This window comes from Juglans microcarpa x Juglans regia, chromosome 8S (genome assembly GCF_004785595.1).
Source record: "Juglans microcarpa x Juglans regia isolate MS1-56 chromosome 8S, Jm3101_v1.0, whole genome shotgun sequence".
Taxonomy (NCBI): domain Eukaryota; kingdom Viridiplantae; phylum Streptophyta; class Magnoliopsida; order Fagales; family Juglandaceae; genus Juglans; species Juglans microcarpa x Juglans regia.
The window spans coordinates 1,572,456-1,589,155 of NC_054609.1; the positions used below are offsets into that span (position 1 = coordinate 1,572,456).

Below are 16,700 nucleotides of genomic sequence, written 5' to 3' on the forward strand. Positions count from 1 at the left end.
AGACCTGAAGATGATTTATTTTCTCTTTCTGTGATTGAAAACATTGGTTTGCTTCGTCTTTTTGGTTAACTCACCATGAACTTTTTAAGATGTTTTTTTCTCCACAATGCTTCGTTTGGTTGCAGTGAAACTAAAGGAAAAGTATATAATTTCGATTAAGTTCGTTTTTGATTCACAAATTGGGGTATATAAATAATTTAACAGTTTCTGAGGAAAAATATCTGAGTAATTTGTATTTTTAACTATTTTCTGTAATTTAAGAGATCACGAAGAATCAATTTGCTTTCTTTAGAGGTCTCTTCCCTCTGCTCCACACTGTATAATGCCTAAATGACCATGGCTACTCGTGTATATATATATATATATAGATGCACTCGTTCTCTTCGTCTCACTCACACTCTTATAGTCAGTCATCTCACTCTCAAATTTCTGTATTGGCTCGCTTAAGCTTTCCTTCATTAATGGCAATGCTGGTAGCATTTTCTGTGGCCTCCACCATGGCATAGCCCCCGATGTCATCTCCCTCAAAATCCCCACTAGCGAGTCCACCAATGAAAGTCCATGCTCCTGCGCAGTCTCTGGCAGCTACGACTCCAGGATCTGCACTGTCTCCTGTGAAGACTCCGCCGACGAGTGCTCCGTCCCCGACAGTGGTGACCTCTCTGCCATCGCCTTCCCCTATTTCTCCTGAGGCTTCAGAGAGCCCTCCTGCGTCAATTGCTGCTACACCTTCGGAAGCTCCTAGGCTGGCGGAGAACAGCGCGATTTTGAGTAGAGTCGGGTTCGCTGGATCTCTGGGCGTCGGAGTATTCGCAGTAGCAACTTTGCTTTTTTGAAACCCCTGTGGTTTTTGTTTTAGAGGGAATGTAGTGGCGTTATTAAGTTAGAGATATATTTAAACGGCATCGTTTTTAATTTTTCAGATCAGCAGTCGTTTGCGAGCCGTTTACATGAAGCGACTGTAAATAGCATTTTTCAAAAAATATAAAATGACCGGAAGTGATGAGAGTAATTTTACTCAATTTTGAATGTACGCCGTCCCTAACGATGGATTCCCACCGCTTCTTCCACTGTGTGGGATCCACTTCTATCCTCTTATGATCTCATGCTCATTAGTTTTTTTAGATGTTAAAAAAATATTTAAAAAATATAAAATAAATTAAAAAAAAAATTAAAATACATTTAAATAATAGACAAGTAATAATAAACCTATCACTATCTTAATAAATTCTAACCAGCTGTATCAAAAATAGAAAATGAGATAATAATATATAATTGGAACCAGTTGTATCAATTGTCATCCACCGTATTGGCTGCAAGAGACAAAAGCCTCGTGCAAGTTTCGGTACAGAATGCGTCAGAATCACGAGTCCCTATAGATAGCTGGCTAGCCAAAAGCACTTACAAGTTAAGAATAATTTTACGTATAATCGTAAAATACGTAATTATTATGTAATTATTTTAAAAAAGAATAAAATTTATTATTAAAAAATTAATTTTTTTATATAAATTTTATATTTTATTTATTTTTTTAAAATAATTACATAATATTTATACAATTTATAATTATAAATATCTTTTCTCACAAGTCAATTATCTCTAAATATAAAATTATGATTAAGATTAGGTAAGAATCGCTTGTTCAAAAAATTTCGACTGCAGGGTCGTCTCCTACATGTGCTAGGAAGGAAGACTTTGGCTCTCTAAAACCTTTTAAAATTCCAAACTTTTCCAGTGAGTTCTTTCTTGGAGGTTTCGCTCTTCCACCGGCCTTGATAGGCGTTTATACTGACGGAAACCAACCAATTAAAAATTGATATATGTATTAAATTCAAGGAGGTACTTATTGTCTTATTCGCCTGATCATGTATCCCACGTTGAGAGGCAGAACTTGCCGAACTTTCTTACAAATATTGACCCGAAGTCAATGGATCCAGCAGTAAAGATAAAGCATAATGATAAGCCTCATACCAAACCTCAACATCATGCTCCAGACCAATCATGCCAGAACTGTACACTTGAATATGTGTGCAATAAGTTTTGGCTTTGAACTACATTAACAAGTACCCGCTGGTGAATAGAGGATTTTCTTTATCGTTGCCTCTTAACTTGCTCCATTTTTTATTTTTAAAGAGAATCCTTATAAATGCGGTCTTCGTTGAAACAGCTTCCAGATTATAAATGCAGTCTTCGTTGAAACTTTCTCCTTGGAGTCTGATGATATAGGCTGGTGTGGCTAATAGCTAATAGTTTTTGAGCCACGGTTTGACCGGTAGTTCTTTGCTTGAGTTTCACGCGTTTACGCTTTACGCAATGCTGGATAGTCTTCTTGCCACGGCGCAACATGTCATTGCTTGTTTCTACTTATTACTCGGGGCTTCATGTCATTGTATGCCTTAGAATCTTAACTCTACCTGCAGGCTTTAGCTTCCAGTCGTTCTAATGTCTTACTCCAAAAGGCTTCGAACAGCCCATTCATATATTCCTTCTTCTTATTCTGAATCTGAACCCAAGGAGCACGATGTATTCCTCAGTTTTAGAGGTGAAGACACCCGCAATACTTTTACCGACCATCTATATCAGGCTTTGGTTGATAAAGGGATTAGCACCTTTATGGATGATGAAAAAATTGGGATTGGAAAACCCATTTCCCCGGAACTCTTGCTTGCAATTGAGAAATCGAGCGTGGCAGTCATCGTGTTGTCAAGAAATTATGCATCTTCCACATGGTGCTTACAAGAACTTGCAAAAATTATTGAATGCATGAAAGAGAGGGAGATGAGAGTTTTGCCCATTTTCTACCATGTGGATCCTAGTGATGTGCGAAATCAGAAGGGCACTTTTGCAGATGCCTTTGCCGAACATGAGATACGTTTTGAGAAGAACTTAGAGAAGGTGCGAACATGGAGAAATGCATTGAGAGAAGTGGCTAATCTCTCCGGACGCCACTTACAGAATGGGTAACAATTACTAATCCTCTTTTAGTCATTTTCGTCGTCTTAACTGCAAAATCGGCTTTCATTACTGTTATTGTACGTGATACAAAGTAATTGCAAGTTCCCTTCTTTCTCTTAGCTAAAAAGCTTTCATCATTTCGATATATAAAAAATGATCGATTTGAAAATAAAATAAAATAGAAAATATTAAATAAATAAAAATGTAAAATTTTTAATTTCTTATAATATAATTATAATATAACTTATTTTTAATATAACTTTTAAATTTTATAATTTAAAAAATGAAAATGAATAAACAAATAAATACATAAAATAAATACAATAAGAGATAAAGAAGAAATTCGGCCACCACCTATATATTTGGTACCCTCTCCGACAATTATATATGTATAGTGTCATGATTGATCAATTTATGGAAAATTGGTATATGTTGCGGAAGTTAATGAGATATTTAACTGAGAATCAGCACTGTACAATTCATTTTCTTCATTATATTATAAATTACAGGGATGCCCTGTATATGTATTTAATTGGCCAGATCAGGGTGTGCGCCCTCGTTGTACAACTTGTCAAACAAATATAAACTGAAAAGAGTTATGCCTTATATATAAACTGATCTTAATTTCATTACAACATCGTAAAATTATGATAGGAATGAAACGAGTACTGCATGCGTGTATTTAGCAGCATGTTAATCTTTTCAGTATAGGGGAGAATCCTGATAGCAAGAAATTTGGATTTGGTGTGCTGATCGGGTCTTTCCCAAACTCTATGTTTGGATCATATATTAAAAATTTGGATTTGGATTTGCACTATGGCCAAATAACAAGCCTTTAAGCTTTTCGAATTCTTTTATCCAAACACAACTCTATTTGGATTTGGTTAGTCGTTCCTCATGAACAAGAAACACACCAACACTTTGACATCTCCTTTCATTTACTGTTGTTTTGAGTTGATAATTTCTCGAAATAATTTTCTTCAATCCTTACAGGCGTGAGTCGGTGTTTATCAAAACCATTGTTGATAGTATATCTCGTGAATTGAGTGATACACTCTCGATTGTTGACGAGGATAGCCTTATTGGAATAAAATATCCAGTTAGGGAATTATTGAATTCGCATCTAAAAACATCGCGAGAAGATGAAGTGCGCTTTATAGGATTATGCGGGATGAGTGGGATAGGCAAGACAACTGTTGCACGAGTTGTATTTCAAAGAATCCGTTTGAAATTTCAAGCTTGCAGCTTTCTCGATAATGTTAGTGCAGAACGTAATGTGGATGCTTTGCTAGAAAAACTCCTTTCTGACATGAAGTTGAGGAGTGAAAAAGAAAAGTGGGATGGAAGGGCGGTGATAAAGAATAGACTGCTTTCCAAGAAGGTTCTTATTGTTCTTGATGATGTTGACAAAATAGAACAATTAGAAACATTAGTAGGGAACTGCAATTGGTTCGGCAAGGGGAGTAGAATTATAATAACCACAAAAGATAAGCATTTGTTGATAAGACATGGAGTTCCAGATGAAAATATATACATGGTTAAAGGATTGAATGAATACGGTCATGATCTTGATTTGAAGCTCTTTTGTCGAAAAGCCTTCCGCAAACCCAATTGTGAAATAGATTTTTTGGATTTATGCAAGGATTTTGTACATTATGCTAGTGGCCATCCACTAGCACTTAAAGTCTTGGGATCCTCTTTATTTGGAAAAGGACGAGAGGTATGGCAAAGTGATCTTGCTAAATTAAAGGCAATTCCTAACGAGGATATTCAGAAAAAACTTCAGATTGGGTTTGATGCACTCGGGCGCACAGAGAAAAAATTATTTTTGGATATTGCGTGTTTCTTTAATGGTGATTACAAGGATCGAGTAATAGATCTACTACAAGGTTTATATTGCTACCCTACCTCTGATATTGAAACTCTTGTTGACAAATCTCTCCTTACTAGTTCTGGAAAAAGATTGTGGATGCATAATTTACTACAACAAATGAGTTGGGAAATTGTTCGTTGTGAACACCAACATAATCCTGGAAAATGGAGTAGATTGTGGCTTTCTGATGATATCCTTCAAGTGCTAAAACAAAATACGGTAAGTGTCATAGAGAAGTATATATTTGTGCGGTTTTTGTGAAATTATTGCAGCATCATTTTCAGACGCTAACAGCTTACTTCTTGTCCACTAGGGAACAGATAACGTTGAGGGCATAATGATGAATACGCCACCCCATGAAGAACAGTTGAATGCTAACGCCTTCTCCAATATGAAAAGGCTAGGATTGCTTAAAATCTGTAACGTGCACCTTTCTGCGGGCCTTGGATATCTTTCGAATGAGTTACGTTTGATGGAATGGCATGAGTATCCTTTGACTTCCATGCCAAATAATTTCCAGCCACACAACCTTGTCGAACTGATTATGCCTCGTTGTCGCTTTGAGCAACTGCCCAAGGGATTTCGTGTAAGATTTTGTTTTTTGTTTTTTTTTTTTTTTTAATGAACTCTAAATTTACTTGTTTTCTCTTTTCATATTTATTTATTTTCTGATCACAGAACTTGAACAAATTGAAAGTCCTCGACCTCAGTGACTCCCAAAACTTAATCAAGACACCTGATTTCACTGGTTTCTCAAATCTGCAAAGGCTCATTCTCCAAGGTTGTACTAGATTGTACGAAGTGCATCCATCTATGGGAGTTCTCAATCGACTTGTTCTATTAAATCTCAAAGATTGCCAGAGTCTTGCTAGCCTTCCATACGAGATCAACTTGGAATCTTTAAAAACTGTTATCCTATCTGGCTGTTCAAACCTCATTAAGTTTCCAGAGGTCGGGGAAAATATGAAACGTTTGTCAGAACTTTACTTGGACAAGACGGCGATAGAAGAGGTACCATTATCAATTCAGAATCTAACTGGTCTGACTTTACTAAATCTTTCCGGTTGTAAGCAGGATCATCCATCCGAATTATGGCATTCGATGTTCTGCCTCTCAGCACTAACCTCTTTAGTAGCTCTTGACTTGAGTGATTGCAATCTGTCAGACGGAGCAATCCCTGGTGATCTTAGTGGCTTATCTTCACTGGAATCTCTAAATTTGAGCAGAAACAATTTTACACGCTTGCCTGATAGCATATCTCAGCTTTCCAAGCTAAAATTCCTCTACTTGGATAATTGTAGCAAGCTGAAATTACTGCCCAATTTTCCCTCGGGTACACAATTAGTAATGGCAAGGGAATGTTCTTCACTCGAAAATTGTTCAAATCAAGTTACAGTGTGGACTTCATACGAAACTGGATTCACAATTATTAACTGCCTCAGCTATGTCGATGATGAAAAATCCAAAGTTTCTTTGCAAGATCTGCACTTCCAGCCACTGTGGAGGCAATACAGAGAGGTCTCTCTCTCTCTCTCTCTCTCTCTCTCACAAGTGAACACATTGAAGAATTTTTGTTTGGATATTTATGCAGGAGCCAATTCAACATGGCAAAGGATTTCTTAGCACTCTACCTGATACTCAAATTCCAAAGTGGTTCCACCATCAGAACTACGGGTCATCTGTATCAATCCCATTACCACCTGATCTTTCTAAGAATAGTAGTTGGAGAGGAATTGCATTGTACACTGTTTCTGAAGTCGAGAAAAATTTGGGCGATGTTTCTCCTGGTCAGAAATCACATAATATTCACGAGTTGACATATCACTTTGACATGCAGGATGGAGCTGATCTTGAAGATTGTACCATATTCTTTCATCCCCCTAAAGACCAAAGTGGTGTTGATTTATATAGACTCTGTCTATATATCTCGCATGCGAGGTTTAGGGATCATTTAGACAGACGTAGCTGCATTAGCCCTTCAATTTTAACCAATAGCCCAAGTGTTCGGTTTAAAGCATGTGGCGCTCGAATTCTCTATGAACACGATATGGTAGAGTTTATACATATTTTAAGCCAAAAAGGTCGCGGTATCCATAACTTGCCGAGTTCTCGAAGAATTGAGGATTTCAAGAGACGTTTCCTTGGAGATGCGACTGAGAAACTGCAGGTAAGATATTCTTTCTGCTTTATTTACTTTTTATATCTCCGGGGAACCTGACTAATGCCCACAATTCTTACTCGTTTTTCAGGACTTTGATGGAAGTTCCGTATACAATTTGTGTTTTTCTGGATCAATTCAAAACTTGTTCCCCTCTATAAGCAGAGATCCCTCAGTGACATTTGATTCACCCAGTAACTGGTACAAGGATGGGACTTGGATGGGACTTGCTCTATACGCTTCTTTTGATGTCCTTGAGCATTCATCAACTAAGATAGATGGCGATCCGAATACACAAGTTCCTAATAAGTACCACCTTACTTTGTCTTTGAACACCGATATGGGTAGTCTGGAACGTTTCCAGACCTATTGCCTCACTGAAGAAGATCTCGCGTTGTTACAACATCCCCGCATGTTGTTCGGGCGCCGAAGTAAATTGGGATGGTTGTGTTATATGCCGCGTGGGTTGTTTCCAGATTGGTTGAGTGGGTGCTCTTTCATTGAGGCTTCAATTGGAACCAACTACCCCGGCTTAACGATGTACCAGTGTGGGTTCCGTCTTGTGTTCCAACATGACGTTTTGTTTCAGGAAATACTACAAATTCTAGATGCATGCCCTGACGAACGCCGGCGGTTTATTAATCCTAAGGTTGTAGAGTTATTGTAACATTGATACATATCTGAAAACTTTATGACAAGCGTTACAATTACTCATAGCTGTCACAAATCTTGGAATGTATTAGCGCACTTGCACAACATAGCCATGATTTCGATATGTAATGGAAATGATTTGTGCAGTTTTAAAAGTATGTGAGTCTTATTTTCTTTAAAAAAAAAAAATTTAATATCTTCGCCAAGTACTAAGCGAGAATACAGTAAGTTTATATTGGTCTTAATTACATAAATATAGAGTACACATTTCTATGTTACTTGTATATCCTTGCCATATGGTTCCCCCTACTAATATCTTCTTGTTCTCTGTTTCTAGGGAACACACACAGTTGATGTCATAATGCTTTCCAAGTGATCAAGTTCTTGAACTGTTAAAGTTTCTATGTTTGTTCTTTTTATGACAGAATTGGAACAGGCTAAAACTCTTCGACCTTAGTAGTTCTCAAAACTTAATCACGACTCCCAACTTCTCTGGATTTCCAAATCTTGAGAGACTAATTTTTCAAGGCTGTACAAGACTGAATGAGGTTCACCAATCTGTTGGAAATCTCAACAAGCTGATTCTATTAATTCTGAGGGACTGCAGGTGTCTTCATACCCTTCCAAGTGAGATCAACTTGGAATCTGTAGAGGATTTCATCTTATCTGGTTGCTCAAGGCTCAAAAATTTTACAAAGATTGGAAACAATATGAAATGTTTGTTGGAGCTTTATTTGGACGGGATTGCCATAGAAGAACTACCTTTATCGATTCCAAATCTAACAAGCCTAACTTAATTGAATCTTCAAAATTGCAAAAACTTTTCGAGCCCAACTATCATTTATAGTGTGACATCTCTAAAAAGTCTCACTCTTTCGGGATGTAAGGGTCTTCCATCTAAATCAAGGCATTCGCAACTCAAATTTCCAAAAGCAATTTCAGTTTTAATCCCCACACTTTTGGCTTTTCCACATATCAATCTTAGCACCATTGTTTTTGCTACACTTGTTTGGTTGGCAGATTGTTTCCTGGTTGCCAAACATCCTGAATCAGTGCTCATGAGCTTCTTGTTGCCTGAGTCATTCTTTGGGTTAACCTCTTTAGTTGCTCTAGATCTAAGTGACTGAGATCTTTTGGACGGAGCACTCCCCCATGATCTTAGTTGTCTATCTTCACTGCAATCTCTAAATTTGAGTAGAAACAATTTTACAACCCTGCCTAACAGCATTTGTAAACTTCAAAGCTCGAATTTCTATACTTGGATAATTGTAGAAAGCTTCAATCATTGCCAAGTCTTCCTGTAAGTACAAAATCTGTAATGGCACGAGGATGTAATTCATTGGAAAGTTATTCAAATCAAGTTGTAGTATGGACTTCAAGCGGAACAGAATTCAATCATCTCTGATCAGCCTCACATCCTGTCTCTTTCTTTGAGTCATTGATCATTCTTGTCTTCGTCATCTTGATCTTGTTGTTGTCTAGATGGGACAAGAATAGCTACGCTGATAATAGATAGCTTTTGTTGAAGTCCATGCCCTGAGCAGTCATTGTTGACTGCTCAGCACTCATCTCCCCAACGCTCAACGCCCCAACGCCCAGCAAATGAATGCAAAATTAAATGCATTCATACACAATCATCGTCTATAAATTGAAGCTCCATGAGAGAGCTTCAATTTACACCCAAGAAGAGAAAAGAGAGAGAGCCTGGAGAGGAGCCGGAGAGCTTCCAGGAAGTTCAAACTCATGCTGATAGAAGCCTATGGGTGCAGGCAATGCAAGAAGAGATGAGTTCTTTGCAGAAAAATCAGACCTATGAGTTGGTGAAACTTCCTGAAGGAAAGAAAGCCCTAAAGAGCAAATGGGTGTTCAAGCTGAAGAAAAATGGCCAAGGAAAGCTGATAAAGCACAAGGCCAGATTGGTTGTCAAAGGATTCCAACAGAAGAAGGGAATCGACTTTGACGAGATATTTTCCCCGGTGGTGAAAATGATGTCAATCCGAGTCATACTCGGATTGGTAGCCAGCTTGAATTTGGAACTCGAACAGATGGATGTGAAGACAGCCTTTCTCCATGAAGATTTGGAGGAGGAAATCTATATGGAGCAACCAGAAGGGTTTGAAGTTCCAGGCAAAGATCACTTAGTCTGCAAGCTAAAGAAGAGTCTCTATGGCCTCAAGCAAGCGCCGAGGCAATGGTACAAGAAGTTCGACTCATTCATGATGAGTCATGGTTACAAGAGACTTGTTGCAGATCAGTGTGTCTATGTTCGAAGGTTCCAGGATGCCAAGTTTGTCATACTCTTTCTTTATGTTGATGATATGTTAATCGTTGGTGAGGATAGGTCCAAGATTAACAAACTAAAGAAGGAACTATCCAAGTCCTTTGACATGAAGGACTTAGGCCCAGCACAGCAACTTTTGGGCATGAAGATTGTTCGTGATAGGAATGTCAAAAGGGTGTGGCTATCACAACAAAAATATGTTAAACGGGTCATCAGACGTTTCAACATGGGAGATGCTAAGCCAGTCAATACTCCACTTGCTAACCACTTCAAGTTGAGCAAGAGCTCGTGTCCTTCTTCAAAGAAAGAGATTGAAGAAATGGAAGTAATTCCCTACTCTTCAGCAGTAGGAAGCCTGATGTATGCAATGGTTTGTACCAGACCAGATATTGCTCATGCTGTAGGCATGGTGAGCAGATTCCTTTCAAATCTAGGAAAGGATCATTGGGAAGCAGTCAAGTGGATTCTCAGGTACCTAAAAGGTACATCTAAGATGTGCTTGTGTTTTGGGAGAGCTAAACCAGTTCTGGAAGGCTATACAGATTCAGATATGGCAGGAGATCTGGATAGCAGAAAATCTACTTCGGGATTTCTCTTCACTTTTGCAGGAGGAGCTGTCTCTTGGCAGTCCAAATTGCAGAAGTGTGTTGCTTTATCTACAACTGAGGCAGAGTACATTGCCGCAGCAGAAGCTGGGAAAGAAATGTTGTGGATGAAGCGTTTTCTCCAAGAACTAGGGGTTAGTCAAGAAGACTACACGGTACATTGTGATAGTCAAAGTGCTCTAGATTTGAGCAAGAATTCAATGTACCACTCCCGCACCAAGCATATTGATATCCGCTATCATTGGATACGCGAAGCGATGGAACAACAGCTATTGAAGCTTGTGAAGATCCATACGAAAGAGAATCCAGCGGACATGCTGACGAAGGTGGTTACAAGTGAGAAGCTTGAGCTATGTAGAGACATAGCTGAAATGGATAGCATCTAGGTAAATGGGCATAGAGGGGGAGAATTGTTGAAGTCCATGCCCTGAGCAGTCATTGTTGACTGCTCAGCACTCATCTCCCCAACGCTCAACGCCCCAACGCCCAGCAAATGAATGCAAAATTAAATGCATTCATACACAATCATCGTCTATAAATTGAAGCTCCATGCGAGAGCTTCAATTTACATCCAAGAAGAGAAAAGAGAGAGAGCCTGGAGAGCTCTGAGAGAAAAGAAGAGAGTTGAGTTGAGTGGAGTGTGATCCTCCTCCTCTGTAATATTTTCTTGTGTACCACTATTTAATAGTGAAGCTCTTTTCTGTGGATGTAGGCAGTTGCCGAACCACGTTAAATTCTTGGTGTCACTGAGTGCGTAGAGTATTCTCTTTTATCACCGCTTTTATCCCTTCCGCTGTGTTGATTTCTCCAACAGCTTTCTTAACTTTGATTCACAATCCTCACAAAACCAAGTAACATATTCATCGACAGTTACGGGCCATGCATCCAAGCAATAGCTGCATAAACAAACCACCAAAAAGAAAAAGTTAACAGCAGTCCATTTACATCGGAAAATTACAACCACTACGTGAAATCTGTTCTTATAAACATAGAACTTCAGGCAAATAAATTTCTATGCTGTCACAGGATTTTGAAAAAGTCAAACAACTAAAACTAGGAAGACGACAAGTAATACAAATTCAGTATTTTTTTCGTGTTAGTTATCCTTCTGTGTTCCAACGATTACTGCACTGGTAGTGGAAAACTTATTTCATATTCCACATGGCCTCTGAATGTACATAGGAGAATGATTCGCACAGTTTTATGGTGTGCAAGTCCTGTGTAATCTCTTTGAAGAAAGAGGGGCACACTTGAGATCCGCATGAAAAAAAGAAAAAAAAAACCCACTTTTCAGAGCTGCGCAAGACTTATATACCATAAAATTGTATCTAGCATTCCTTATATACATAATCACCAATACTATCTCACCCTGTACAACTGTTTGTATGCAGGCGCCCTTTGGGACAAAAAGACACGAACAATGGAAATTATGCATTTTAACAGACACAATGCAATAAGTCATACCGATGCAAAGCATTGGCCAGGCATTTGCCACAGTAGATCAAAGCCACAGAGAAGCCTCTGTCACCACACTTCAGACAAATAGTCACCTGCAACAACAAACATATACTCTTGTTGGAGCATTCTCATCATTTATCTACATATAATCATTAGATATGTATGGATACGTAACAAAAGCCTTCATATATATAAATACACGTGTGTGCATAAGCGTATATATATCACCAAAGACATCCATCATTACAACAGAGCGGTGCTACTCAGGCAGAGCGGTGCTACTCTGCCGCCTGAGTAGTAATATTCGTTTATACCGCTAGTTATTTTTGTAATTTTTTTTTTTTCATTTTTCTATTCATATTTTTTTAATATATTTAAATATTTTTAAAAAATAAAAAAATATATTAATACACTTAAAATCAATTCATTTATCATTAAGTAAAAATAAAATAAAATCACTGAGCGGTCAAATGGAGGTGTAAGTATTGGGCGGCATGGTAGCCTTTTTCTTACAACAAACTCTAAATAAGAATACTTTAAAAGAAAAAAGCAGAATTTCAAGGAAATGAGGCCCATAACAGCGCCATGTTAAAGTAATCTAAGCAAGCAACAAGTTCAAATGACAAAGATGGAGCTCAAATCCATTTCCATGAGAAACCGATAAACATTCATTTTAGATCCAAATTTAAATAATTTTTTTTAAGCATTACTAGTAAAAATCATATTAAGCAATCGATCAATTTGGGAGAAACCAATGAACAATAGTTTAAAATAATAACAAGAAGGAGCTCCATCATGCATGTTCTAATTCATTGGTTTCTTTACACCGATTCAGAAACCCCACGGGTGTAATTGAGATACACAAATTTCTTTAAAGGCATAGTCGTATCCTCGTATTGGAAAACTCAAAACCACCAAATACTAACAAACAAGCAATGCTATTAGAAAACTTCGTAAACTTCTCAACTCAAACAATCAAGCCCAGTTTGTAAACCTAAAAATAATCAACTTTAAATATCTGTTAAGAACGTGAGACTAGAATAATTTATTCTCAAAATGACTTGTCGATTACAATGATACAATGCTGTTAAATAGATACAGGAAGTCAAACTAAATATGGAAATAAACAAATGTAAGGAAATAACTGATATTTACAAATCAATGGAAAATAACTGATGATTCCTTGGCTGATTTTGTGCAAATTGAAATTCTGAGAATTGGATTTGATTGTATCAATACTCCCCCTCAAGTTGGCGCATGAAGATCCGTAATGCCCAATTTGCATAAAAAATGATGAAAAAGTTCTCTGCCTAACAGTTTAGTGAAGATGTCCGCAATTTGTTCATGGGATGACGTGTGGACCGCAGTGAGGAGTCCAGACCGGATCTTGTCTCGAATAATGTGGCAATCAATCTCAATGTGCTTGGTGCGTTCATGGAACACATGATTATGGGCAATGTGCAGAGCAGATTGATTGTCACAGTGCAAACTGAAAGGTTTAGGATGAGGGATACCAAAATCAGTTAGGAGTTGTTTCAACCAGATAAGCTCGCATGTGGTGACGGCCATGGCACGATATTCAACTTCGGCGGAAGAACAGGCTACGGTCGTCTTTTTTTTTGTGCGCCATGAAATAGGACTTGTGCCGAGCTGAATGAAAAAACCGGTGGTGGGGGACAGTTGGCCCAATCAGAATCAGTGTAGGTTGTAACATGTAGAGGGTTGGAGGATGGAAAGAAAATGCCTTGGTCTGGGCTGCCTTTGATGTAGCGAAGAACACGAGTGGCGGCTTGCATGTGTGGAAGGCGGGGAGCATGCATAAACTGACTGAGGATGTTCACGGCGAAGACAATATCAGGACGAGTGATGGTCAGGTAGATGAGTCGGCCCACGAGTCGTTGATAGGCACTCGGATCAGAAAGGAGGGGACCATCTTGATTGGTGAGTTTCAAATTTTGTTCCATGGGAAAAGGAGCGACTCGAGCACCAAGTTGGCCATTGTCATTCAGTATGTCAAGAGCATATTTTCGTTGGTTAAGGAAGATGTCTTTTTGGAACGAGCAACTTCGAGACCAAGAAAATATTTGAGGGGGCCAAGATCCTTGGTTTTGAAATTAGTGGAGAGAGCACGTTTGAAGACCTCGATTTGGGAGATATCATTGCCAGCAACCAAGATATCATTGACATAGATAAGCACAACGGTGATACTCGTGGTGGTGACTAATGTGAACAAAGAGTGATTTGCTTGAGATTGAGTGAAACTTGCATCAAGAAGCACATCGGTTAGTTTAAAAAACCAGTTGCGGGAGGCTTGTTTGAGGCCATAGAGATATTTGCGGAGACTGCAGACGCGGGTCTCTCCCTTAGGACAATATCCGGGAGGTGTTGTCATGTACACTTCTTCATCAAGATCACCGTGGAGGAAGGCATTGTTGACGTTTAATTGGTGGATGATCCATTGTTGAGTGGCAGCGACAGCTAACAAACACCGGACAGTAGTCATTTTTGCAACGGGTGCAAAAGTCTCATGATAGTCGAGACCTTCAACTTGAGTGTAGCCTTTTGCAACGAGACGAGCTTTATATCTTTCAACTGAGCCATCGGCTTTGAGTGTGGTTTTAAAAACCCATTTGCAACCAATGAGTTTTTTTCGATGAGGGAGAGGCTCAAGTGTCCAGGTGGAATTGGCTTCAAGGGCACGTAGCTCATTAGACATTGCTAAGGGTGTAACCGGTCCGGTCCGGTCCTGTTTTGGACAAAATTTAGGACCGAACCGGTATGTACCGGTTTTGTATTTTTCAAAACCGATTACGCCCCAATTACCCAACTAAACCGGTACCTCCGGTTTTACCAGTTTCTGGTCCGGTCCGGTTTCCCGATTTTTTTAAATGTAAAAAACATATAATAAAGTGTTAATTCTTATTATAAAATGTTATTAATAATTTAATATATATATTATGCTCAAAACATATGATTAATTAAATTTTCATCTTTAGGATTAAACTTTTATTTTATAAATTATAACAACATTATCTTATATATAATTATATTAACAACATATGATCAAATAAATTACAAATGTTCATATTTAAGATTAACATTTTATGTTATTATTTATAAATTATAATATGAAATTTTTTCATATATGATATATAATTATATATATTATATATAAAAATTTAACATATAATTATATATTATATATAAAAATATTTTGTATAATATATAAAATTAATTTTTATATTTTTTTTTTCCAACCGGTCCGGTCCCGGAAACTACGGAACCGGAACCGGATTGGAACCGGCCAGTTTTCATAAAATAGGAACCGGTTCCGGACCGGACCGGTTCAAAACCGGACCAACCGGTCCGGTCCAGACCTGTTTTCCGGTTTAAATTTACACCCCTAGACATTGCTTCCCGCTAATGAGAATGACGAAGGGCAATAGAATAGTAAGAAGGTTCAATAGAAGTGGTGAGAGCATATAAATATGTAAGATGAGAAGGAGAAAAACGAGAGTAAGAAAGAAAGGCAGATAAAGGATGAGCAGTACCTGAGGTTGATGCAACGAGTGATGATGCTGTCGGCCCTGCGTGTAGTGTCGGACAAACATAATCCTGGAGATAAGCTGGTCGAGTAGTAGTGCGACGAGGACGAGTGGATGGAGTTTCTGGGATAGAAATAGGCAGAGGGTCCGTGGTGATAGGAGGAGGAGAGGCCGTGGTGATAGGAGAAGGAGAGGGAGGTGAGGTTGATAGAGGAGGTTCGGGAACGGGTAAGGGAAGTATAGGGAGAGGTGAGTGAGAAATATCTGGAAGATCTTGAAAAGGAAAGATGTCTTCATGAAAGGTGACATCACGAGAGAAAAAAATGGTTTGGGTGTCAAGGTTATATAGTTTGTACGCTTTGTGATTGCTTGGGTAGCCAAGAAAGATACATTTTGAGGCACGGGGAGAGAATTTATCTCGATGAGCACCAAGGGTTTGAGCGTAACAGAGACAACCAAAGACACGAAGATGAGTATAGTTCAGAATGGTGTCAAAGAGAAGTTCAAAAGGAGATTTATTTTGAAGAGTGCGACTGGGCGTTCGATTAATAAGATATGCAGCAGTGAGCACACATTCGCCCCAAAATTTGAGGGGTAAGTGGGCTTGGAAACGAAGACTACGAGCAATATTCAATAGGTGTCTGTGTTTTCACTCTGTAACACCATTCTGTTGGGAGTTTCAACACAGGTACGTTCGTGGATAATTCCGTGATTATGAAGATATGTTTGGAATTTGTGCGAAATAAATTCTTGACCATTATCAGTGCGAAATTTTTTTTTACCGTGGTATTGAACTGATTTTGGACAAGAGCAAAGAAATGCATAAGATTGATATATGCTTCAGATTTATGACGCATAAGATAGAGCCAAGTGGTACGGGAAAAATCATCAACAATAGTGAGAAAATAATGAGAACCACAAATGGAAGAAGTGTGGTAACCACCCCAAATGTCACAAAAGATTCTATTAAAAGTAAAAGTACTTTTATTATCATTAGAAGAAAAAGGCAAACGTGTGTGCTTAGAACGAGCACAAATATCACAATCTGAGACAACATAAGAATTATTAAATAATTGCGGAAGAAAAAAACGAGAGGGATGACCTAGGCGTCGGTGCCATAAGTCTTTATTAGTAGAGGATTGCACAGAAAAAACCAGGACGTTGTTGGGCCGGT

At 38.4% G+C, this 16,700-nt stretch overlaps 1 protein-coding gene across 1 annotated transcript; it reads left to right on the forward strand.

Annotated features, from left to right (window-relative positions):
• Positions 1–2,262: 2,262 nt before the first annotated feature.
• Positions 2,263–7,657, forward strand: LOC121244767 (TMV resistance protein N-like). The gene is made up of 6 exons (XM_041142973.1): positions 2,263–2,960; positions 3,949–5,047; positions 5,142–5,414; positions 5,507–6,346; positions 6,420–6,995; positions 7,078–7,657. The coding sequence occupies exons 1-6, from the start codon at positions 2,443–2,445 to the stop codon at positions 7,651–7,653; spliced, it is 3,882 nt and encodes a 1,293-aa protein (XP_040998907.1). The 5' UTR covers positions 2,263–2,442; the 3' UTR covers positions 7,654–7,657.
• Positions 7,658–16,700: the final 9,043 nt, after the last annotated feature.

Excerpts from the sequence above, each read along its gene's own strand:
- LOC121244767 (XM_041142973.1), top strand. The coding sequence starts at position 2,443 with ATGTCTTACTCCAAAAGGCTTCGAACAGCCCATTCATATATTCCTTCT. Across the intron at positions 5,048-5,141 it reads AAGTGCTAAAACAAAATACG|GGAACAGATAACGTTGAGGG; the intron begins GTAAGTGTCATA and ends CTTGTCCACTAG. Across the intron at positions 6,347-6,419 it reads TGTGGAGGCAATACAGAGAG|GAGCCAATTCAACATGGCAA; the intron begins GTCTCTCTCTCT and ends ATATTTATGCAG.